This window comes from Physeter macrocephalus, chromosome 21 (assembly GCF_002837175.3).
Source record: "Physeter macrocephalus isolate SW-GA chromosome 21, ASM283717v5, whole genome shotgun sequence".
In the NCBI taxonomy this organism is placed as follows: domain Eukaryota; kingdom Metazoa; phylum Chordata; class Mammalia; order Artiodactyla; family Physeteridae; genus Physeter; species Physeter macrocephalus.
In genome coordinates, this window is record NC_041234.1 from 107,528,760 (window position 1) to 107,552,716 (window position 23,957).

Genomic DNA, 23,957 nt, shown 5'->3' on the forward strand with positions numbered 1-23,957 from the left:
ATGTACCACATCTTCTTTATCCATTCATCTGTTGATGGGCACTTGGGTTGTTTCCATGTCCTGGCTATCGTAAATAGTGCTGCAATGAACATTGGGGTATATGTATCTTTTCAAATTATGGTTTTCTCTGGATATATGCCCAGGAGTGGGATTGCTGGATCATATGGTAGCTCTATTTTTAGTTTTTTTTTTTTTTTTTTAAGGAACCTCCATATTGTTCTCCATAGTGGCTGCACCAGTTTACATTCCCACCAACAGCATAAGTGGGTTCCCTTTTCTCCACACCCGCTCCAGCATTTCTTGTTGGTAAACTTTTTGACGATGGTCATTCTGACTGGTGTGAGGTGATTCTTCTTTGTAGTTTTGATTTGCATTTCTCTAATAATTAGTGATGTTGAGTATCTTTTCATGTGCTTTTTAACCATCTGTATGTCTTCTTTGGAGAAATGACTCTTTATATCTTCTGCCCATTTTTTGACTGGGTTGTTTTTTTTGATATTCAGCTGCATGAGCTGTTGGTATATTTTGGAGATTGTGTGTAGGCCCTTAAGAGCCAAACCTCAGTTTGTATCAGCCCCTTGGGTCTCATGGGTGCGAGCCCTGTTGTTTTTCAAAACCAGATGTTTGGGGGGGTTTATTTCTCAGGTGCCAGTCTTAAAGGGTGGAGAGCTCCATATAGGGTATGAACGCTTTGCTCCTCAGAAAGAAGCTCCAGGTCTTGAGTTCCCTTCTGAATGTGCGTCACCATGCCGGGTTTGGGGTTTATGGTGAGATTGTGTCTCAGGCTTTCCTATCCCCTTCGACGTGGTTTCCCTCTCATTTGCCCCATGTGAAGAGGTCTGTCTGACAGGTTTTTTCGGAGGAATTTGTTCCATATATTGCTGTAGATTTGGTCTGTCTATGAGAGGAAGTGAGTTCAGGATCTTCCTATGTCATCATCATGAATCAGAGCAAATTATTTTTCACATGGGGGGAGAGAGAGAGAAAAAGAGATCTCCATATCTATTTTTAAATTAAATCATGGGTAGGAGAAACCTGCAAAGTAAATCCTGGTTATTGTTCATATCAGGAAAAAAATTAGTAAAATCATGAAGTGTGCTTTTGACATCAGTTTTCTAGAACTGTTCTTTAAGAAGCCCTCTCTGCGTAAAACTCTTAAATGGCATCTCTTTACATTTCATCGTTACATTTTGAGGTTCACAGCAGGGAGCAAGGCTTATTGCCTCTGTTCATGGTGTTTCACTTTTGAGGAAGACATCTTTAACTAAATAATTAGTCTTAAGAATATAGATGTCCACAAAAGTATAGTTCTTAATTGCTGATTACTCTTTCTTGCTGTAGACAAATCTTTCTGAGAGTGATTTTTTAAAAATGAGAACTTTAAAATTAGCAATATCCACTCATGTAAAAAATGCTGAAGAGTTTCACACTAATTTAGAATAATTACGCATTCATCCAAAGCCCTTCCTTGTGGTCAGCACATTTCTCTTTGGTATTTGAATTCATCCACGGCATCACAATGGAAGTAGAAGACTTCATAGCTGTCACTTTTCAATATTGAGTATGTTTCTACATATCCTTTATATTTGCCATTTTTATGGCTTTTTAATCTATTGAGCAGATTACTTAACTGTTTCCTCACTGTTGAATCCCCGCCATTTTGGATTATTTCCTTAGGTTAGTCTGCGTAATGGGATGACAGGGTCCAAAAGTGTAAATATTTTTATGGCTCTTTATGTTTTTCTGCCATCAGCAGTATTGTATTGGTTTCTCTACAGCCTTGGCTGGCATTGAATATTATTTTTAAAGAAACAATAACCACAAAACCCTGAAAAAGTGGTTTTCTTTTTTGTTAACTCAGCATGTCTAAAATGACACCCCATTGTTTTCTTCCTCTCATTTTTTGAGGCAAAGGAAGTGATATACATTGTGGCTGGTGTTCCTCTACCCAATTTTCAGTTCATAGCACACTAACAGATGTGTAAATAACATTTCGAAGTAGGATTCAAAGAACAGGAAGAGGAAGGATAAGCCACAATATACCGATAATGTCACCAAAGGGTACCAGGAGGGAAACCTTGTATTGTAGAGACAAAGATAAATTTCAGTTAAAGTTCGGTGACTTGCCCAAAATCCTAACTGGTTTTAGTATAACTAGTTTAACCAGCTGTTAAGAAACTGGCTATTAAAGAAACTAAGTCTGTGCATCACCAAGTAGGCTGTGATCTCTTCTAATTTGATCACTTTACTCAGATCTCTGATGGATGTTCATGGTGGGCACACGTATGGATACTTGATCTTGATTGGAGGATCGTTAGTGATTTTTTATTTGCGTCAAGTTTTGTTTTCGATATCAACAAATGCATTAAAGTCTTAAGAAAATTAATCGAAAAAATGTATCTCTAGTTTGATATAATAGACATAAGATCACAATAATCTAACACTTAAGATTCCTTCTCTTTGTGTTTAAATGCTATGTTCTATTAGAATAATGGAGTTTATGGTTTAATATAAATCCTGGCTGCATTGCCATTGGGTAGTAAATTAAATATTTTATATAAATGTTTGCATTCAGCCACAGTCTTTTATTCCTGAGCAGTGGTTCTTAACCAGGGACAAATTTGCCCCATATAGGACATTTAGCAATATCTGGAGACATTTTTGATTGCCATGACTGGGAGGATGCTAATGACGTCTAGTGGGTAGAGGCTAGGGATGCTGCTAAACATCTTATGATGCACAGACAGCCCTGAACAACAAAGAATTATCTGGCCCCAAATGTTAATAGTACTGCTGTTAAGAAATCTGGTCTAGAGTGAACTGTTTTTGGACCTCACTTTTACTTGGGAGTTAATGCTATTTTCAAAATATAGTTTTGTTCATCTCAAGAAAACATGTTTAGAGTCTGAGACTCTGAACCACCAATCACTGTGCAGTGATTGAAGCCAGTGTGATGCAAAGAGTTTCTACGACCCAGAAGAAGTATCAGCCGGGTGCAGAGTGCTTTTCTGTTGGCTTTCTCACTGTCTATGCTTTGAATATATTTTTATTCACTAAAAGAAGCAAATGAAGTTCAATATATTTTGAGAGTGTCTACCATATAATATTGTATCACTAAAGTGAAGAATGTTCTCACACAGTGCAAGATGAAATACACTGTATTGAAGGAAAAGTCCAATTATCTTAACACACAAATGTTAGCTGTAGTGGGCCTTTTGTGCTTTATTATACCAAGTTGTCTCTGTCTTATTAAAAATTTCAATTCTAAAGGCCAAAAGATCAAAAAGGGATAAAGATGTATTAATGCTAATTGTTAACCAACCAACAAATGTTTACTAAACTACTTCTTTTATGGGCTTGGCAATGTGCTAATAGGGACTATGGAAACATACATTTATCTCACTTAATTTTCACCTAATTGTATGATTATTATGAGGTGTAGGTCATGTTATTCCCATTGCATGTATGAGGAAACTGAGGCTCAGAGAGATTAAGTGACTTGTTCAAGGTCACTCAGCTAGTAAGTGTGGGAGCTATGATTCATTCAAACCCAGGTTGGTCTGACTCTAATGTTCACTCTCTTAAACTCAACTCTCTTATGTCCTTAAGAAAGAGGTACTTTCTTTGAGGTGGGGCTAAACCAACCACCAAAGGATGCCTGCGGAATCTGCTCTGTGGGCCTCTGTTTGATCAGGTGGACTTCCTGTAATTGGGAGAATGAAGACAGGTGCATGTAAAGCAAAGAAGTATCACCCTCAGGAATAGATGATAAAAAGAGACTATCCCAAGTCTTTTCCATGCCCCTTCAACCCTTCCAGCCCTTCTTTAAAAAAAATAGAGGCACATCCTTCCAATTTTTCCACATTATTCTAGGATAGAGGAAGTCAATGCCAGTGTAATCTCTGGGATAATTACATTACTTCCTTAATTCCAGCTGATTTTGATTTCAGCTTATATTTATGGACCAAAGTGCCAGGTGCTGTAGGAATTAACAGGACAGAGTGTTCTCTATTCTCAAGGATATTGAAAACCTCAGGGTCTTATCATTTTTCTCAGTGCAAGTAGTTTCAGACCTATTCTAACCCTGGGCCCTGTGGTAGCCAGTATTCTTCTAGTTTTGAGCATCATACTAAAAAATTTCAAAGGAAGGGAAGTATTCCTTTTCCCCAGAGGTAAGCAAAAGCTGCATTCTCTGGCATTCTTGTTTTGTGCATTTTATGTTCTCTGGCATCTCATACCTGAGTTGATTTCTTACTCCCATCCTCAAGCATTTCCTGTCCAACTGCTGCTTATTCTTTGAGGTATTTTTTCTGTACAAAGCAGTTCTTGGTCGTCTCAGCCTGTATTCATTATCTCCACCCTAGAACAGTCAGGGCAGAACTGACTTTGAGTCCCAGCTGTACTGCTTATTGGCTGTGTGTTGTAAGGCAAGTCACTTTACTTCTCTGAGCCTCCATTTCTTTATAGAAAATAATAGCACCTATCTCAGAGTGATCGCACAGGTGAAACACTTAACTTGGAGCCAGGCATATAATAAATATTTAGTAAATATCAGCTATTATCATTATTATCATCATCGTCAATGTCACTGTCTTGGTCATGAACAAATTTGTTCATCTCACTCTCTGGCTTATGAATCTTTGCTGGCTCCCGGTTGCCTATGGTATCAAATCCAAAGTGCTTAACTTATCATTCATTATCTGGACCCCACCTACTTTTGCGGTCTTTTCTCCTATGTGCTTTTTTTTTTTTTTTTTTTTTTTGCGGTACGCGGGCCTCTCACCGCCGCGGCCTCTCCCGTCGCGGAGCACAGGCTCCGGACGCGCAGGCCCAGCGGCCACGGCTCACGGGCCCAGCCGCTCCGCGGCATGTGGGATCTTCCCGGACCGGGGCACGAACCCGTGTCTCCTGCATCGGCAGGCGGACTCCCAACCACTGCGCCACCAGGGAAGCCCCTATATGCTCTTTTTAATATTCCCTTAATTTTCTGATCACTCACCCTTAATGTTCCAACCGCTCTGCCGTGGTTCTCACTGTTCCTTAAAACTGCCAGGGTTTTAGTTGTTTCAGGCCTTTATGGGTACTTTCCCCTCTATCTGGAATAGCTGTCTCCCATCCTCAAATGCCTCTGAATCCAGCTTTATAGCACATTCTCTATGATGCCCTCTCCAAGTTCCTGCCATTTATTCATCATTCATTCATTCATTCATTCATTCAAGAAGAATATAGTGAACACCTACTGTATGTCAGGCACTGCCCTAGAGGCTGGGGCTTTAGCAGTGATCAAAATCCCTATCCTCATGGAGCTTACGGTGCTAAGCAGTTAATTTAAACAGTTCAGTTTAAGAGACATTTGTTGTCCACCTACAATGTGCCCAACACTATGCTATGCGCTGGGGGTACAAAATTGAGTAAGACTGCACCCCTAGCCTCAAGGCTCTCATCTGGAGAGAGAAGACCTCTAAACAGATCGTTTCCCTGCATCGTGGCAAGGAGCCTAATAGAGTTAACCTGGAGTTTTGTGAAAGCGCAGAGATCTTCAGGTAATTTGGGGTTGGGGAGTTTAAAATTTAAGGCATCAAGTGGCAGGAACAAGGCCTAAAGAGGCGGGCCGGGGTCTGATCCTGGAGGGCCTTGTGTGCTGACACTGAGGAGTTGGAATTTTTATCATATATAGTCGTCATTTTCAAACTTGGGTGTGCCTTACATTCACTTGTGGAAATTATTTAAAACTAACTAAAACCGATAAGTCTGATGCCCAGGGCCTATCCCAAAGCCCCTGACTCAGAATCCTTGCTGATCTGTATTTTTAGCAGCTTAAAAGGTTTCTGATACCTTCCGGGGTTTACGTACTTTTGCTATGGGAAGCTATTAAAGGTTTGTAAGTAGAGACCTGGCGGTCAAACTTGTGTTTTGGAAATATCACAGTCACTCTGACAGAGAATGGATTCGAGAGGGATACTGGAAGTGAAGAGAAGCCAGGAGACAGTTTTCTAGTTGAGAGATGAAGAGAGTGTGACTTAAGACCCACTGGCTACAGAGATGGACAGATGGATGGAGGGGATGGATTCAGAAGATTCCCATAAAAAAATCAATGCCAATTATGTTCTGGAAGTGATAATAAAGTTTTCAGAGACAAGATCACAGAAAACATTAATTTATAAATGATAGAGCATCGAGGCCGGAAAGTAAACATAAACAATCAAGGAATCAGTGAAAACTACATTTACCATCTCCGATTTTTATCTTCATAACAAATTATACAATTATGCAAGAATGAGTATAAAATATATTTATACATTATATTAAACTGTATCTATTAAGAGTTTGTGCAATAAATAACACCACTTTCTTCCAATCCTAACAATAACGTGCACGTGAAAAAATGTGGTTTAATATGTAGTATGAATTCTGGTAGTATTTTCATCCATTTGCTGGCACTTTTAATGGGTCTGGCAGTGTTACTGAATCTCAGTCTCCTCTTTAATTCTAAAACTTGTTATAAAGATGTTTTCCTATGTATGTAAACACCAAAACAAAAAATTTCACAGGTTACCAACTGAGGGGGAAAGCAATTGTATTCTGTTATCACAGTAAGTATTTAGTTGAGGAAAAGAAGTATTTAAATAAGCATGTAAATAAAATATTTGCACTTCAAAAAAAATTCCACGTTGGAATTGGTAGGTCTTGGTGACTGATAAGATGTGGAAGCGAGAAAGACAAGGGGTTAGGGGTCCTTTCCAAGCCTTGGACTGCGACCTCTGTATAAATAGTGCTATGTTGTGCAGCCACTGACATTGTTCCCCACCAGAGCCCCCTTTTCTATCCTTTACATTACCTGGCAAGTGCCGGGCCCAGAGAAAGTGCTTACTGAATACTGAGTCAAATGTGGCTGAGGAGAATCAAGGTCCCCAAAACCCTTTCTTCCAAACACACTTTCTCTTTATTCCTCTGTGCAATGGCTTTAATTCCAGCTTTAGGAAAGTCTTTTCTACGTGTGTCTTATTCACAGCTGCCAATTCTCAAATTAATGTATATTGGAATTTAGTCCCCAGAGTGACTGTGGAAAGCCTCTTTAAAGGTTTGTTTATATTGCATAGAATGTGATAGACTTTCAAAATGTTTTATTTAGCTAGTTTCTTCTTTTTCAAGTGGCATGACTGCTTTGGGAAAGCCCTGGAGGAAATGTGTATTGGATGCCAGTTCTAGATCAGACTGTGAATTTTTTTCATTATAGAATTGCAATTAGAGAAAGGACAGGGGGAAAACGGGTTTCTCTGCTTGTCTTGGACTGCCTCATTCAAGATCCTGTGGTTGGATTGTCTTTTTGTTATGTATCACCCCACCTAATGAAAAAAAGGTTATGAGGTTTAGAAAGAAACTAGGACACTTCTAGTATTGGTTTAGTACTTTCTCTGTCCTGAGGCAAAAGTAGACAGAGACACCAAAGTGATAATTTTCTCCCTTTTTGTCCCATCTCCCTTTTTCTACCCTCAAGCTGTAGTACAAGCAATTGAGCTGTAGAAAAAAATATGTTAATTTCTCCAGATCCTTTACGTTGCTTTTAACTTGTGTGGTACAGTGGCCCTTGGGAGAGACATTTCCACGCCTCTCTTCATACTTAAGGAAGGAAGACAGGCTAGCCCAGAGGTTCCGAACCACGGTTGCATGTTAGGACCTGGGGAGATTTAAAAACTCTTGACACTCAGGCTGCATCCCAGATCAATTAAATCAGCATAGCCGTGGGAGGGGGGGGGTTGACCCAGGCAATAGTATTTGTTAAATCTCCCCCGGTGATTCCAGGCTACAGGCGATGTTGAGGACTTCCACACTAGTCAAATAAATCCCATGTGAACATATTTTTTTTCAAGCCCCAGATCAGAACATCAGTGACGGCTCTCATTTCTTGGGTGCCTCTAATGTATTTTATCCTTTTTTTTCGGTCAGGTCAAGAAGCCTGTTAGCTGGGCGGGGATATGATTCCTTCTCACTTATGAGGCACAGAGGAGATAGGTATCTTGCTCTACATCATACAGCTAAGTGTCTGCCTAACTCCAGAGTCCAGATACTTTAGCTCAGCCAACTATCAGAACAATGTGAGGGTTGATGGATTTTTGTTTTTCGGGTAGGAGACAATTTGGTACTTTAAGTAGAGCATCGAAAAGTTGAGAATTCGTAGACATTTTAATGATTTATGGGAATAATACGCAGCAAATTGAAATCAGGAGTGTTTTAGATTCAGAGACATATGTTAGCTGTGCACCTGAACCTTTGAAGTTGTTGGATTCAAAAAAGGAAGCCAAAGGTAAGAATAGGTATTATCGTCCCCATTTTTCAGCTGAGAAAACTGAGGCTTGGCAAGACTGTCACTTGCCCAAGATCAACAAGTAACCAACAGAGGAGATTTGTGTCCCTCCAGAGCCCATGGTCTTATCACTGTACCATACTGACTCCTGACAAGGAGCTTCGTAGGATGGGAGGGAAGTGGCATGATGGTATGTAGGATGGGAAGTTACTCTCGTGATAAATTTAGCAATCGGCATAGAAGAAGGTAACAAACCCTGCCTAAAGCTTTCTGTGATCTTGTTATTGAGATGTTTTCTTAGATGATTGAATTGTCTTAGGGTGCCCCATTTAGACTATGGGATTTGGAAATCTTATTAGAGTTTTCTTCAATTAAGTCATTAGACCTTAATGTCATCTGAAGATTTATTTTTATAGTATGAACATCAATGGAATTCTATGTTAAAGAAAAATTTGTCCATAATCATGTCACCCTAAAATATAAAGGTATCTTCTTTTGTTCATGCTCTGCTGTAGTCGACGGGTTTAGGCTTATGCAGTGTTCTCATAGGTGAGATGCCTGGGAGTTCTTTAAGATCTGGCTTTTTTCACCTAACACCATATTATAAATATTGCCCCATGCTGCTTTATATGTCTCTGTATTTGTCATTTTTGATGCCTATCTTATTTCATCTTAGTCCATCGTTTAGGTAGTCATCTATTTGGGGGCATTTGGTTTGTTTGTGACTTTTCAGTGTTATAAATCAGTATTATGAACACCTTTTGCATGTAATTTTTTCCTCCTGTGGGATCATTTCTTTAGGATAAGTCCCCAGAGATGGGCTGTTTCTCAAGCTTAATTATGCAAAACTTTGATTTAGAAAACTAATGTATTCTCTGAGTATGTAAGTAAATTGATTATTCCTGCTTTTGCTGCGTACGTAATGGTTATTTACATTTTCTAAAATTGAAGCAAGTTATACAAAGTTTGTGTTAGAAAGTAGCCTTGGGGGCTTCCCTGGTGGCGCAGTGGTTAAGAATCCGCCTGCCAATGCAGGAGACACGGGTTCGATCCGTGGTCCGGGAAGATCACACATGCCGCGGACCGACTAAGCCCGTGCGCCACGACTACTGAGCCTGCGCTCTAGAGCCCGCGAGCCACAACTACTGAAGCCGGTGAGCCACAGCTACTGAATCCTGCACGCCTAGAGCCCGTGCTCCGCAACAAGAGAAGCCACCGCGATGAGAAGCCCGCGCACCGCAACGAAGAGCAGCCCCCGCTCGCTGCAACTAGAGGAAGCCCGCGTGCAGCAACGAAGACCCAACGCAGCCAAAATTAATAAATACATTTATTTTTTAAAAAAAGAAAAAAAAAAAGAAAGTAGCCTTGCACTTTTTTGATCCTTTTTGAAATAGAGAACTTAAGTTACTCGTTTTTATTACTTTGCTTTGGTTAGAGACCTGCAGTGTTCAAGCAAGTGGATTCTCACCCTTTTCCAGGTGACCGCCTCCAGCCCTGCTGTTCACCCTCTTTGCTCAGCAAGAGGGCCTGGTGATTTTTCTTTGATAAAGTCCAAGTCTTGAGATTTAGAGAGTGAGCGCTCCACCTCAAAACGGACATGCTTTGCGTTTTTGAGAAAGCTCCTTTGATGTTCTATAATGTCTGGTTAACAAAGATATTTTTCATTTTGTTTCAGGGACAGTTGGATTTTCTTCCTGCTTCTGTTTTATTACTAAAATCTACAGTGTGGTGAAAGTGGATTAAAGAATGTCCCCAGAGGCTTCCAGGCACATCACCCTTGCTTTTGAATATATATCTGTATCTATATGAACATCTATAGAGATATATATGTATGCTTCCAATTGCATGTTTTTAATATCTATCCATTTAAAAACCTCGTTGTCCGGCCTCCGTTTGTATGACACAAAATACGATCGTATGGACACACACACAAAAAAAACAACAGGTCGGGAGGTAGGTTCATTCTAAGTAATGTTTTCCTGAAACAATACCATAAAAGGGTTTGATTTAAAGCATTTAGAACAAAGGAAGCACATTTCCTTAAAAAATTAAAGTTGAGTAGACTGGTTTTTTGGATGAAGGGTTTTTTTCTTTTTTTCTTCTTCATCTGCTTAGAGCATCAGAACTACTGTCAAATAACTCTTAGGTAAAATGTGAAATTTTCCAATTTAAGTTGACTGTACAAACTATATTACACCTTTGTATCTGGGTGATCACTTAAAAAATATGCATTGGTTTAGCATATAGAATTTATGGAATACCAGATACTGCTGTCTTATTCCTCAATTAAATCTGCAATTTCTGGTCGTTGGTTGTCGTTTTGTGTTTGCTGCCTTTGGAGGCTGAGAATGTGCAAGTGTGACTTAGTTGTGTGTAGATACGAAATCTTTGGAGTCAATTTTCTTGGATTTCTTTGCTTCTACTCAACAATAGTCTGGCGTCACAACTTCCCAGATGTCGGGAATTCGTATTGCAAGCATTCTTTGAGCTTGCAGTTTTGGGGGGAGCAGTCATGAAAATCATACATTGTTCTGTGATAAATTTTATTGATAAATATTGGTCTTATTGAGGTAAACGTTTGAAAACTATCTACACATACCCTTCAATTCATGAACGTTCTCAAAGCCGCCCTCAAGCTGAGGAATACGTGTTGGTGGGGGCAGAGAGCAATGAGGTGGTGTTGCCCTTGAAGGGGAGTCCGGAATGAGGGGGGACAGGGTCAGGGGGTTGCATTCTGGGAGAGTGGGAGACAGAGTAAGAGCTGACTAGTTGCCTCGGGGAAGAAGAAACTAGTTCAGTAACCAGTAGCAGGCCTTCCTCTGCATTGGAAGGAGCAGGGTTGTGACTGGGGCCTGGAGCGGACCGGACGGGGTTGGGCGGGGGGGGGGGGGGGGGGGGAGGGAGTGGCTACAGAAGGTCAAAGGTGTCTCTTGACAGCGGCATTTTCAGATCCTCTCAACCCTCTTGCATTCAGTCTCCGAGCCCTAAACCCTGCCTGAGAGGAGGAACTGCTCTGAGGCGATAGATACCTTGGAACCCGGTCCCTTCTCTAAATACTGTGCACTAAGCAGTGTTCTAGCTTCGGGGGTCTCTGCTCCCACCAGGTTTGCTGCCTGATTGATAGTTTTATCGGAGCTCAGGAGCTCACTTGCTTGCACTGGTGGTAGTAGTTTTCTAGATGGTAAACGTATTTCTGCAGCACGAGAAGGTCATCGCCTGGACGTTGTTCATAAACCAAGGTTAAAGGCGACCACGCGCGGGTCTCACGGCAGCCATCTTTGAACATCTCGAAATAACAGCGCGTAAGTCTGTTTAGATTTTGGAGTGAAAAATGGAGAAGAGCACATTCCTTTGATTGAAACGGGGATGAATAGCTCCTTGAGCCTCCGAGCGAGCGTGGAAGCACCGGGGCGCAGCTCCTTGTACCACTGCTGATGAGATTATGGGAAGAAGGGCTACTGGTAGGTCAAGCACATCGACTTGAGGGGAACTAGTGGGCTCTTAAGCTTTAGACATATTTGCTTATATCTCATCTGTGCCCTGTGTTTTCATGTGTCATGGTTGGTGTTAGAGGCCGAGCCGGTTTCTTCAACTGCGCCTTGAGAGAACACGCTCCTGCCTCTTGTGTAAACCCTGGTGAGTCGGGACTCTGGGTGGGTGTGTGGGTGTGTGTGTGGGTGTGTGTGTGTGTGTGTGGCAACGGTGTCGGTGTGGCTGAATTGTGCCGAGGGAGGTCATGAGTAGCAAGACGGAAGGGCCAGCAGCCCAGTGGGGGTGACGCAGGTGCTGGGCAGTACTGCTTCCTAAAACAAAGCCTATTCAGCCCCGCCCCCCAAACCTCATGGCCTCGAGACTAAGGCTGGCATTTGGGAGCCCCGCAAACCACCTGGCCCCATTTTTCCACTCTGCCCACCCATCCTCACTTTGTTGTTTTTTTAAAAAATGGTATTTTGTATGAGAGCGTAGTTGATGTACAATGTTGTGTTAGTTTCAGGAGTACAGCAAAGTGAATCAGTTATACATGTACATGTATCCATTCTTTGTCAGATTCTTTTCCCGTATAGGTTATTACAGGCTATTGAGTAGAGTCCCCTGTGCTCTACAGTAGGTCCCCATTAGTTATCTGTTTTATACATAGCAGTGTGTATTAATCCCAATCTCCTAATTTATCCCCCACTTTGGAATCCTCAGCAGATTCCCCTCTTCCAGCAAAAGCCCCTCAAGATGACTCCCCCCTCCCACTGCATATTCCTTATATTGGAATAGTGCGATGTGAAACATTGGAGCCCATCTATTTCATTCTGCTGCGTACTACAATTAGTTTCCCCCCGTCTCCTCTGTTCAAGCAGAAGAGAAGGGATAGAGAACTAGTTATGTGTCTCCCTCCCTTATGTGTTTTCCATGGAGCTTGGCATAATAACCAGATACACGCATTAAAATTTGACTTTATTCAGCATATTTAAGAAGAATATACCAAGGACAGATTAACAGCACCTATTTAAGAAACACAAACATTACTTAATAATATTTAGTTAAACCACAAACATCAATCTCTCTGTATTCCCCAAGCAGGAGTCCGTTATTCCTGTCCAGCAAGAACATGCACTGTAACCATTTTAGAAAGGATCCAATTAAAGCCAACCAATATATGAAACCTTGTCCTTGGGCAGAGTCTCCAAGACTACTGACCTGTGTAACAGTGTTGATGTGTGAATTTGACTGGGGTGTGAAGGGGTTTCTCTTCTTGCCGGGGGGAGGAGGATTCAGTCCACCCCTTTTGTGCACCTGAAGGTAAATTGTGCCAGTGGGAACTTGGCCCCAGGACTGTAGTTTGGCAATCCTTTGAAAAGGCACTTTTAAATTACGAAGGAAAAGGAAAAATTCAAAGTCAAAATTTAAAATACTAAAGAAAACTGTTTATTGACTGAATGCATTTTCCTCCTGCTTTCAGTCTCAAAAGCAGCCCATGAAGTTTGGTATTAAAGGCAGTTTTAGAAATTATTCAATATATATATAGCTTTCAGCTTTAATATTTTTCTTCTTAAAATATAATAAACTCATCTCATAGTTCTCTTTTCTTGTCTGATGCAAATGCCATTGCTATACGATTGTAATTCTCAAACATCTTAGCTGTGACCCCCGGAGGAGTCCCACTACTTCTTTATCTATTTACCCATCTATGCTCTCTTATCTCTCAGGCAACCGATCAAAGAAAGAAAGAAAAAAAAAAAACTAAACAGAGCAGCCTTTTTCTGGTTTTTGGTACTGCTCTGGGAGGGCAGGGATGGTCGCAATATAGATCTGCTCAATGCAAACCCTGTCAGTTCACAGTCAGGTACTGGGTGGATCTTGAGACTACATCATTCCTTTCCATCCTGCTAACAGGACTCCAATAGCCTGTCCTGGGGCCTTTGCTCTTTAAGGATGAAAGGATTGTCTTTTTTGATTTTGCATTCTATACAATGAATGGAAAACAGGCGTACCGGTGCCAAGCGTGTTGTGGAGAACTGCCAGCAAGGACTTTGGCCAAGACGATTAAGTCACAGTAATGACCAACTGTACCAGAATAAGTTCTCACCGGGCCGTATATTATACCAGGGATTTAAGGAATGAAAGGCACCACTTCGCGCCACCCCACCTTGGAGCCTCTTATACATCCTGCAGTATAGTATACACTTTAAAAAGAAAACTTTAAACACAAATATACGATGTTCTACTTTAGAAACTGACCAAGGTGTGGGTCACAAATAGAATTCTGCATGCATTTTATTAACTAACTTTACATGTACGTACTACCCAATTTTGAGGGTGACACTATCTATGGACACATAAATCTAATATCTAGCACCTTATCTCCAAGAACACATATTTTATATACAGTGATAGCTTACATTTAGAAGAATTACTACAGAAAGGAATACACCACTGAAACAGACAAAAATACCAAATTTTTAACATTAAAGTTGTAGCACAGATGAAGGGAGGGGTAATCCACTCAACTTTGAAGCACCAAACTAAAACCAATCTTGTTTTCGCCTGTATTTTAGAACAAGAGAGATCCGGTAACGAATCCTTGGCCATAGCAAACCTCTTGCGAGTGTACAAGTTACTGTGTTTTCCCCTTGGTGTGTATACTTTGAGATATGCAAGCTTTGAGAGGCAGTGATGGAACCATTTGACACCCATTGGTGACCTTCATTTACCTTGAGGATTCTTATTCTACTTACCAAAGAGCAGTGAACTTTACCTGTGGCTTTTAGCCCTCCGAGTTCTTCCTTCAGCCAGCCTTGCTGCTTTTAGCAGAAGACTGCTGTAAGCAAGCTGGGCCTTTGCCGTAGAGGAAGAGATTGTAAGTGACTGGAAAGAATTTATGACAAGAGCCTCTCTTCTTTTTGACTTTTAGGCTGTGATCTGTTCTTTGTGGTTCACTGCTTCTGTCTCCTCATGCCTAAGCTTGGAGGGGCTTTGAGGGGGCCAGGAGCACCTGCCTGGCCCACAGAAGATGAGAGCGACACAGATAAGGACTGAGAGGGTTAAAAGCCATGACTGACCAGATTTTCTCTTATCTTGGTAACTGGCTCACGGCCAACTGTTCCTTTAATCTTTTGTCTGCTCTAGGGGGAAAAGACATTTTGCTTAGAGAAGCCTCTCCTGACAGCCCGACGGTTTGTCTTAAAGAGGAATACAATAAAAAAGACATTATGAGGGGAAAACACTTCTTTTGATTTTTTTCCTCAAAATATGGGGGAAGGCAGTTATGAGAAAAAAAAATACAGTCCACTAGTTGAAATTGGTACTCTCTGTTTTATCCCAACAACCTCTGTGGGTTTTATCTTGGAGCATTCAAATTACCAGGTGATGGCGTAATTTTTCTCTTCCAAATGGTGTATTTCAGACATTTTTAAGAGCATTTTGGCAAAGTCTAAGAAAGGAAGCCAGTTTAATCTTGTATATTACTCTTCAGGTAGTATGAAAAAAATCTTTTGAAGTAACTTTACCTAGCTTAATTGGTTAATTACATAGAAAATAAGGCAATATCAGGCACCTTACAATTTTATAGGTACATTTTTTTAGTGTTTTTCTCTTTTTTTTTTTGCTGAAATAATTGGACAGTATCTACAGGGTTGAATGTGCTCCCAAAGATGTGTTGTAGTGGGTGTTGTTTGGTATGAGGTGCCTACCTCCTCCTATTAGAAAATGGCACTTTTCCTTATCTGTTGAACTTGAAGCAGGTATCCCCTCATCTCTCAATTGGATTGGAGTTGGGGAGAAGACAGAAAAATACCTTTAACCCTATTGCTCACCTCGGTCCTTCCCTGCTGCCGCGGGCCCCTGGGTCCCTGTGAACCTGTCAGCTCTGGGTGGGCAGGGCTGAACAGGGGTGGGTGAGCGCGCAGAGCTGCAAGCACGGAATGTTCCTGAAGGGCCGGCACAGCGCGGGCAGGGGCCGTGAGGCAGGTGAAGGCAGTGGGCATGGTGGCGGTGGGGGGCGGGGGGCGAAGTGTGTTGGACTTCCGGGCAGCTGGTATTTGTGGTGCCGTAAGAAGATGGGCCCTCACAGTCACAGAAGTCAGAGAAGCCAGGGACTTGCTCCTTATTACTGCCTTCCCAAGCTTGTTGAAATTGGTGTGTTAGTCAAAGCACCTGCGACTCCTTGGCAAACTGGAGGCTCTATTATTCTTAACTAAGGAAATCATTAAATTGGAAACCGCATCATTTCAAAGTCTGGTTCGTCTGGCTCCTGGACTTTAATGGGATTTTTACTGCGCATATGAAGTGGCCTTGGCAAAAGAATACCTCCTTTAAAAACGTTTAGGGAAAGCGACTGCACATGAGGATCTGTGAGGCTGACGACGACTTTCGTGTGTGCTTTTTCAGATTTTCAAATGACAAAACAGTGTGTGCAGTAAAACCTCATTAAGTTGATAGTGTTTTATTCAGAACAGCATAAAACTTGAAGCAGTTGCTATCTCCAAGCTAACTAGAGGCCCTATTGTTCATTAAGAAGAACATGTCAGCAAAGCGGAATGCTCTGAATTCAGAGGTCCTCTTTTCCAGTTCCCTATTTTCAAAAGGTTTTCACCTTTGCAAAATCCAGTTTGCTGTGAGAGTGAACAGTGACTAAAATACGGAAAAGAGGAACTCGAAAAAGGAAACCGGTGAGTCTTGGTGCCCCGGAGGATGTTGTGTGTGCCATTACACGAACTTACCACACTCGGACAGGTTCTGCTTCCATTTTGATTGGGGATTTTGGCAAACAATTTTCTCTGATACACTTTGAAGGGGTTGAGCTTTAAAAATAAAACAAGAAGTTCAGTTTCAACAAAATACTTGGAGACACTTACGTTTGAAATCCTGTCTCCTACCCAGGTAAGCATTTCTACTCAAAGGACAGGCTATAGCAACCTCGAACTCCTTTGACCATGACAGATCTTCAAGGCGATACCCCTCCGCGCACAGAAGGATTGGTCGGTCACACGGGCCATTTCTTCACCCAGATATCCTTTGAGGACAGGTCGATACAAGAGTTTGGCAATACATTGGTATCATAAATTTATGACTATTAATTCACTTTATATGTTTTGGTAGAAAAATAAATGATTTGCAAAGGTAAACTTCAGCCCCCATGTCTTGTCTGATCCACAGGTTCCAAATTAACGGGGTTGAAATCAATACGATTTTCGTGGATATAGCGAACTGTTGGGTCAGCTCAATGTTATTTGGGTCCACCCTGCTCCTTTCCTAAATTCTGAACACGGCAATGCCAAATTCCCATGCAGACTTATTCACAGCCCCAATACACTGCTGTTTACCTCTCCCCCTTGAGATGCTCATGTTGGAATCTGTCAGGAGGAAGAGATAAAATATAAGTGAGCTTGGCTTTTAAATGAATGAACTTTGAGTTCTAATACAGACATGGTCATCACAGAAGAATGAGACTAAACTCTGAATATGGCCATCTTTGTATACAACCACCTGATTGACCTTTTTTTTCAATCAAATACTCCTTCCTCTCCCTCCACCCATATTAACATTGGATTTCTGCTTGAACACATGACTGATCACAGAGTTGCTTTAATTTGATCTTCAGGAGGATCAAAAACACCGTTTTGACCATTTTTTGGTTCCATGTCATTTGGTCATGTCGATACGGTCTGTGCCCTCAGAAATAAACAAGTATATTCCCACCCAAAGTGATTGCAGGGTTTGAGATTTGAAAACTCTTCCTCTGTATTGACCCTAGGCATAATTTAGCTATTGTAAAGGTTTTCCCAAAGTGATATGTTTCAACAGCAATAATTAGGATAAGTCTGACCTGAACGCTGTGATTTACGATTGTCTGGAATAGGTCAGATGCTTGCCAGCTATTGAGAAACCATTCTGTCATTTCTGACTATACTTCTCTCCCACACCTGCGGACAGCTTAAAGGCTTTAGAGAGAGCCACAGGTGGAAAAGATGCATGGTTGTGCCTGGAGGAAGGAAAACGTTTATCCTGCCTTACTTTCACCCCATGTGGAGATCATGTGTCTTGTCTATGATCTCGTGGACACAAAAAAGAGATTTCTAGTGGGCACATCACTCTTGATCGGCAGTGTGAGTTTTGTAGGACTTTGGCCGCTCCTAGTTGAATTTCTTTTTTTTTTTTTTTCCTGGAAATACTGTTTTTCCTGGAAATACTGTTTCCAAATAGACCAGAAAGGCCTATTTGGAAAAGAAAACACACAAGTGACTGGCAGAGGAGATTTGGAGGATTCTTATGAGCATCTCAATTTGATCACAAAAGGGAAAATTGAAAAATGGTGGCATGATTTCTGTCCCACTATTATTCAAATAGGAGACAGAAAATAGTTTAGTGTCACCTGACAATTTTCCATTTGCATGAGACAATTTTGGTCTCAGCCCATGCACAAACCCAGGATTTTATAGAAAAAAGTCAACTGTTTAGCCCCACGGATGTGTGAGATTTCTCTATCTTCTCCCTTGGACTAGCTTTCCATTTTCAAACATGCCCTATTATCCTCTTCCACTTTTCTGGATCCCTTTAGAGGACCTAGAAAACTTCTTGGTTTTTAACTACACAGTGCCCTTAGATTCCGTAATGGCCTTTGCACCGGCTTCTGGGGGCCCTTCAGTCTAGAATTTGTCTCATATGTTGATCAGTCAGTCAGGTCATGCTTCCTGGGCTCCATGAAGGACTTGATCCATTGCTTTTCTTTCCCTTGAACATGGGCTGTAGCCCTTGCCCGTGAGCTCAGAAGTCCTTAAGTTCACCAGTACCATCATCTTCCTTTTCCCCCAGAGCAAAAGTTGACACATGGTAGCTCTGGGGAGACAGACAGAATACCAGGCACGGGTCCAAAATGGATAGCCCTTGTTGCTTTAAGAAATTTAGAGCCTAGTAACTTTTTTGGGGGGGAGAAATTTCAGTCAGAATCCTCAAGTCCATTCTTTCAGGGGCACACTTTTAAGGGAAGACCCCAGTTCCTACCTCTTCCATATATTTATCTACCTTGTTGTGAGAGGGTGTGTGCAGAACCTTTGCCTGGAATGGTATGGGTTGGCATTAATGCGATTGTGGACGGTCCATTTAAGAGAAAGCTGCTCCTGTGTTCTGTGGACAGTTCAAGGTTTACCTTAGAACCAACTTCAAGGCGAAGTGGCAGAATCATGAGAAGGGATGATCTTGCCTTCAGTTCCACCCTCGGTGCCGGCTTCGGTTCCGGGCAGGTCTGGGTGGCTGTCTTCTTTGGGGGGCTTCTCCTTGCAGAAGAACTTCTTCAGCATATCCTGGATCTCCTTCTTGATGGTCTTGTGCATGTAGCCATAGATGTAGGGGTGGATGCAGCACTGCAGGAAGAAAAGCCAGATAATTATGGTGATCACCCACTGGGGTACCTTGGTTTGGACATCCACCCACACGGCCAGAACCGCTAGAAAGCAGTAGGGCCCCAGGGACAGCACGTAGGAGAAGATGATGAGGAAGATCACTTTAGCAGCTTTGCACTGGTAGCACCTGGGCAGAGGGGGGTCGCTGGTGCTGTTTCGACGACTGACTGGGAGACCCTCTGTGATGTTCACCGCCTCGATGTCATCCTCACCAAACTCCATGTCATCTTCACCCAAGTCAATGCTGCACTGGGTGACCTCTAGGCGGCCCTTGTCTGCCTTCTTGCTGCTCTGAATTTTGGTGCTGCCTTCGCCGGCCACCAAGCTGCTTTCTCTGACCTCCTCACTACCCTTGGCCTCCACGCTCCCCTCACCGGTCTCCACGCTCCCTTCTTTGGCCTTCCTGCTGCCGTCCTTGGCTTCCACGCTGCCCTCCTTGGCCTTGACCTCACCTTCATCCTGGCCGTGGAGCTCGCTCTCACCGTGGAACTCATCCTTTTTCTCTCCCTCTTCGTCCTCATTCTCCACGTGGTCCTTGGCTCGCACCTCCAAGCTGTGGCTCTTGACGTTGTAGAGCAGAGCGTGCTGCCGGCGGGCTGCACCGAACACCACAGAGTAGCAGGCAATCATGACAATCAGCGGGATGATGACGAAGGACACGACGCTGAGAACGGTGTAGCTGGGGCTGGCCCCCCAGATCATGGAGCAGAGGGCATTGCGCTCGTCAAAGGCGGCCTGGCCCCAGCCGTAGAGTGGGGGTGTGCTCTGCAGGATGGCCACGATCCAGGTGCCGTAGAGGAGCATGTAACCCCGGCGCGGGGTCATCTTGGCCGGGTAGGAGAGAGGGTGGATGATGGACAGGTAGCGATCCACCGACACCACGACGATGGTGTTGACGCTGGCAAAGGCGAACAGGTGAGTGAGGCTAACCAGGGCGGTACAGAAGTGGCTGTTGAGGGGCCAGAAAAAGGGCACGGAGGTGGCCACCACCCAGGGGGCCACGAGTGAAATCTGCAGCAGGTCAGTGACGAGGAGGTTAAAGATGAAGCGGTTGGTCACCTGCAGCAGCTGCGGCTTGCGCTGCAGCACGAGCGCCAGCACTATGTTGCCCACGAAGGAGGCGGTGAGGAAGATGAGCAGGACGCTCGAGCGGATGATGCCGTGCGCCAGGCTGATGGGCATTTTGGAGAGGGGCACGCACGTGTGGCTGCTGTTGTTTTCGCGCGTGCTGTTGGTGCAGGTGGACGCCATGGCGGCGGCGGGGGCGGGCGGGAGGCAGGTGCAGGCGCGGAGCGGGCACCGGCGGGCGGCGAAGGTGCGCACGGACCACACTCACCGCCTAGGCTGGGGATGAAAGAAACACGCGGGGCTGGGTTAGTCCCCCTGCCGGGGAGGAAGAGGGGCGCTTCCGCGCCGGGCAGCGGCGCTGCAGGACCCCGGCCCCGGGGCCCTCGCGCGGCTCCAGTCCGCGTTCGGGCAGTTTCTAGGAATCCTTATCTTACTCTGGGTCTCTCTGCCTCTCCCTTTGGGGGTCTCCGAGCCCCCCCCGACCCCCACCCCTGTGTCCCGCTGGCGCGCGCGCGCGTTCTCTGCGCGTCTCCCACACTATCTGGGGGTCTCGAAGTTTGGGTCTCTCTGGAGGTCTCTCCGCAAATATCTCCGCTAGCTCTCCTGCTAGCACATGCGCGCGCGCTCCGTCCCTGCCTGTTTACATGTGTCGATTTGTCTCTTTCTCTCCAGTGTCTCTCACTAGCGCACTTTTCCTGCATCTCGTGTGTGTGTGTGTGTGTGTGTGTGTGTGTGTGTGTGTGTGACCGGCTTTCTCTGACTCTCTCACCCCTGTCTCTCACTCTGTGGCCTGTCCCTATTTCTCAGTCCCTCGCTAGCACGTGCGCGCTGTCTGTCCGTCTCTGCCAGTCTGCCGTTCTCCTCTCACCTTCCTTTCTGCTGCTCCCGTCTCGCCCTCCCACTCTCGGTCGGCTTCTCCGTCTCAGTTTCTCTCTGAGTCTCTTTCGCCAGCGCACTTTCTCTTTAGCTGTGTGTGCGTGTCTCTGTCTCTCGTCGCCTTTCTCCCAGTCCTGTCCCTGTCTCTCCCTCCGTCTCTTTCTGATGCGCTCTCGTCTCTGTATCCCTGCCTCTCACTGTCTCTGTCGCTCGCTAGTGCGTGCGCTTCTGCGTCCTCCCCTGATGCTGTCTCGTCTCTCCATTTCTCTCTCACAGTCTATTTCCCTGACAATCTCTGTGGGTCCCCGGTGCGCCTGTTCAGTATCACTCGCTGAATGTGTCTCCATGTCTCTCCAACTCTCCTGTTACCATGTCTCCCTCGGATGCTCTCTCTCCGCGTCTCCCGTCTCTCGTAGCTCTTGCTCTTGTCTTTCTCGGATCCTCTCCCCTCTGTGTCTCTCCCTGTCTCCCCCCTGCGGCTTCTGTCTCCCCGTGCGTTAAGTTCTCTCTTTATCGCTGTCTGTGTCTCTAAGTGGGTCTCTGAAAATCTACTCCTTGTCTCTCCTGATTATCTCTGTCTCTGCGTTGCTCAGACTCTCTCCAGCGCGTGCACTTAAAGGGAGTCGACTTCTCTGTCTCTCACTCTCTCCCGGGGGCTCTCGCTAAACACTTTCCTTGTGTGTTTGAGTGTGTGTGCATCTCTGTCTCTCTCCATCTTTCTCCGACGATCCCTCACCTCGGTTTTTCTCTGGCTGGATCACTGTCTCTGATCTCTATCTCTCTGTCGACTTTATTTTACCATGGAAACCAGCTGCCACCTTGGCCACCGCGGGCTGTGGCGGATAAACCTCCCAGTTTCTCAGCAGCGCAGCCGCGGCTGGAGGCAGGGAGGATGCCTACTGCGACCGCCCCCCCCCCCCGCCCCGCCATTCGGTATCCTCCCTGCATTCTCAAGCCCACCCGGCATCGGCGGCGGCGGCGGCGGCGGGTGTAGGGACGGGTGAGCTCGGGGAGAGCGGGGGAGGAGGCAGGGGTTGTGGGGAGAGAGAGCGCAAGAGATTGAGAGGCAGAGAGAGAAAGAGAATGAGAGAAAAAAACGAGAGACAGAGAGAGACAGAAAGAGATGAGAGACAGAATGACAGCCACACAGAGAAACAGAGGAAATGACAGAGAAAAGAGACCTAGAGTCAATGAATGAGCCAATGAGAGACAGAGGGACAGAAAAAGAATGAGAGACAGGGAGAGACGGAGACAGAAAAATCATCAAAGAGAGGATAAGAAAAGAGAGGATGGGAAGCAGAAAATGTGAGAAAGAACGAGGAAACATCGAGAAGATGGGGGGTGGTGGGCGCGAGGGAAAGTGCGAGGGAAAACGCGAGGGCGAGGGCCCGGCCGAGGGGAGGCGAGAAGGGGCTGCGCCGGGAGGCTCCGTGCGGGGCAGCGCAGGCGCCGTCGGGTCGCGGCGGACAGGGCGTCCCGGGCGCCGGAGCGCGGGGCCGGCCGGGGCGCAGGGGCCGCAGCGCGGGGAGCGGAGCCGGGCCGCTTACCTGTTGCTGCCGAAGGCGTCGCGCCGCGGGAGCTGCGTGCCGGTCCCTCGGGACTCGGCGCGCTCGACCGGGCGGCCTCTCGAGGCGCCGGCGGCCGCGAACTGGCACCGGGCGGCTGGAGCAGCGAGAGCGGGGCGCCCGTGCCCGCCCGTCCGGCCGGCGCGGCGCGCTGCGAGCTCTGAGCGGCGGCGGGGGCGCGCGGCGTCTTAAGGCAGCGCGGGGCCCTCACCTTGCGGCGCCCCCCTCCCCCCGGCCCCCGCCCGCGCAGCTGACGCACGAGGCCGCGGGCGCCCGGAGGGGCGGGCGGCACTGCGCAGGGCCCGCTTAGCTATTCTCACCCCGCATCAACGCCCCGGGCGGTCCGAGCTCACTGGAGACCTCAGAGACTGGGGATCGTCAACGGGGCTGATTTTCCTGCAAATGCCATGCCTTTGTAGCCCCCGGATTTCGGGCCAGGGCCGGGCCCCAGACCTGCACAGTTCTTCCGAAGAGAAGCAGAAAACTGGGCCGGGCCCTGGGGCCTTGACCTTGGAAGACCTCCCCCACACCCACCCCCCACAAGTATGAACCGCCCCTGGGCCCGAGAGAGGAAGTGACTTTGATATCACCGATTTGCCACAATTTTCTCTAGCTCCCAGCAAGAGCTAAACGGCAGTTCCTTTCCTCTGGGCCTTGGGAGCATTTCCTCTAAGACAAGCTGCTTAATTATCCACTTTATTATTTGATTGAAGGCTGTCTGTCTGTAAGTCAGTCTCTCTCTCCCTCTCTGCCAGGTACTGTGGTAAACTGTTTCCACAGAGAATACCGCCGAATCCTTCCTCCAGCCTTGTGAGATAAGTACTGCCATTATCCTCATTTTATAGAGACAGAAGCGGATGCCACGAGAGATTACCCTACTTGCCTAAGTTCAAGTAAATGTTGCACCTGCTCTATTAACCAAGACTTTCTGGACTCTCCCAAACACGTACACATCGAGTGTTTGCTCTTCACCAGGCGGGCAAACACCAGAATGTGGGCTCACCTGCCCCCCAGAAGGGAGGGTCGTGTCCAGGAAGGTGGCCCAGACGAGGGGTCATTTGCATCTGGTTTCCAAGGGATAATGAAACCTTTTCTAGGCATGACAGAAGGGGAGAACTGTTCTTCTAGAAGGAGATGCACGGGCAAAGAGGGCTGCAGGGGAGAGATGGGTGCCAAGAGAGGCTGCAGCACGGTGAGTGCCAGCAGGTGAGCTGGAAAAGTGGGGTAGGGGCAGCTCCTCATGGGCCTCGAATG

The 23,957-nt window shown here is 45.4% G+C and overlaps 2 protein-coding genes across 2 annotated transcripts in view; one reads left to right on the forward strand and one right to left on the reverse strand.

Annotated features, from left to right (window-relative positions):
- LOC102992353 (transmembrane 9 superfamily member 2-like) overlaps positions 1-10,222 on the forward strand; it is a 102,068-nt gene extending 91,846 nt beyond the window's left edge. Inside the window, 1 exon segment of the mRNA XM_028482341.1 lies at positions 9,981-10,222. Coding sequence (XP_028338142.1) covers positions 9,981-10,048 — 68 coding nt within the window. The 3' untranslated portion in view covers positions 10,049-10,222.
- An 8,732-nt stretch (positions 10,223-18,954) lies between these two features.
- On the reverse strand, positions 18,955-20,445 carry GPR101 (G protein-coupled receptor 101). The gene has a single exon (XM_007122545.2). The coding sequence runs from the start codon at positions 20,443-20,445 to the stop codon at positions 18,955-18,957; it is 1,491 nt and encodes a 496-aa protein (XP_007122607.2).
- Between the last annotated feature and the right edge of the window lie 3,512 nt (positions 20,446-23,957).

Coding starts and splice junctions, on each gene's coding strand:
- GPR101 (XM_007122545.2), bottom strand. CDS start 20,445: ATGGCGTCCACCTGCACCAACAGCACGCGCGAAAACAACAGCAGCCAC.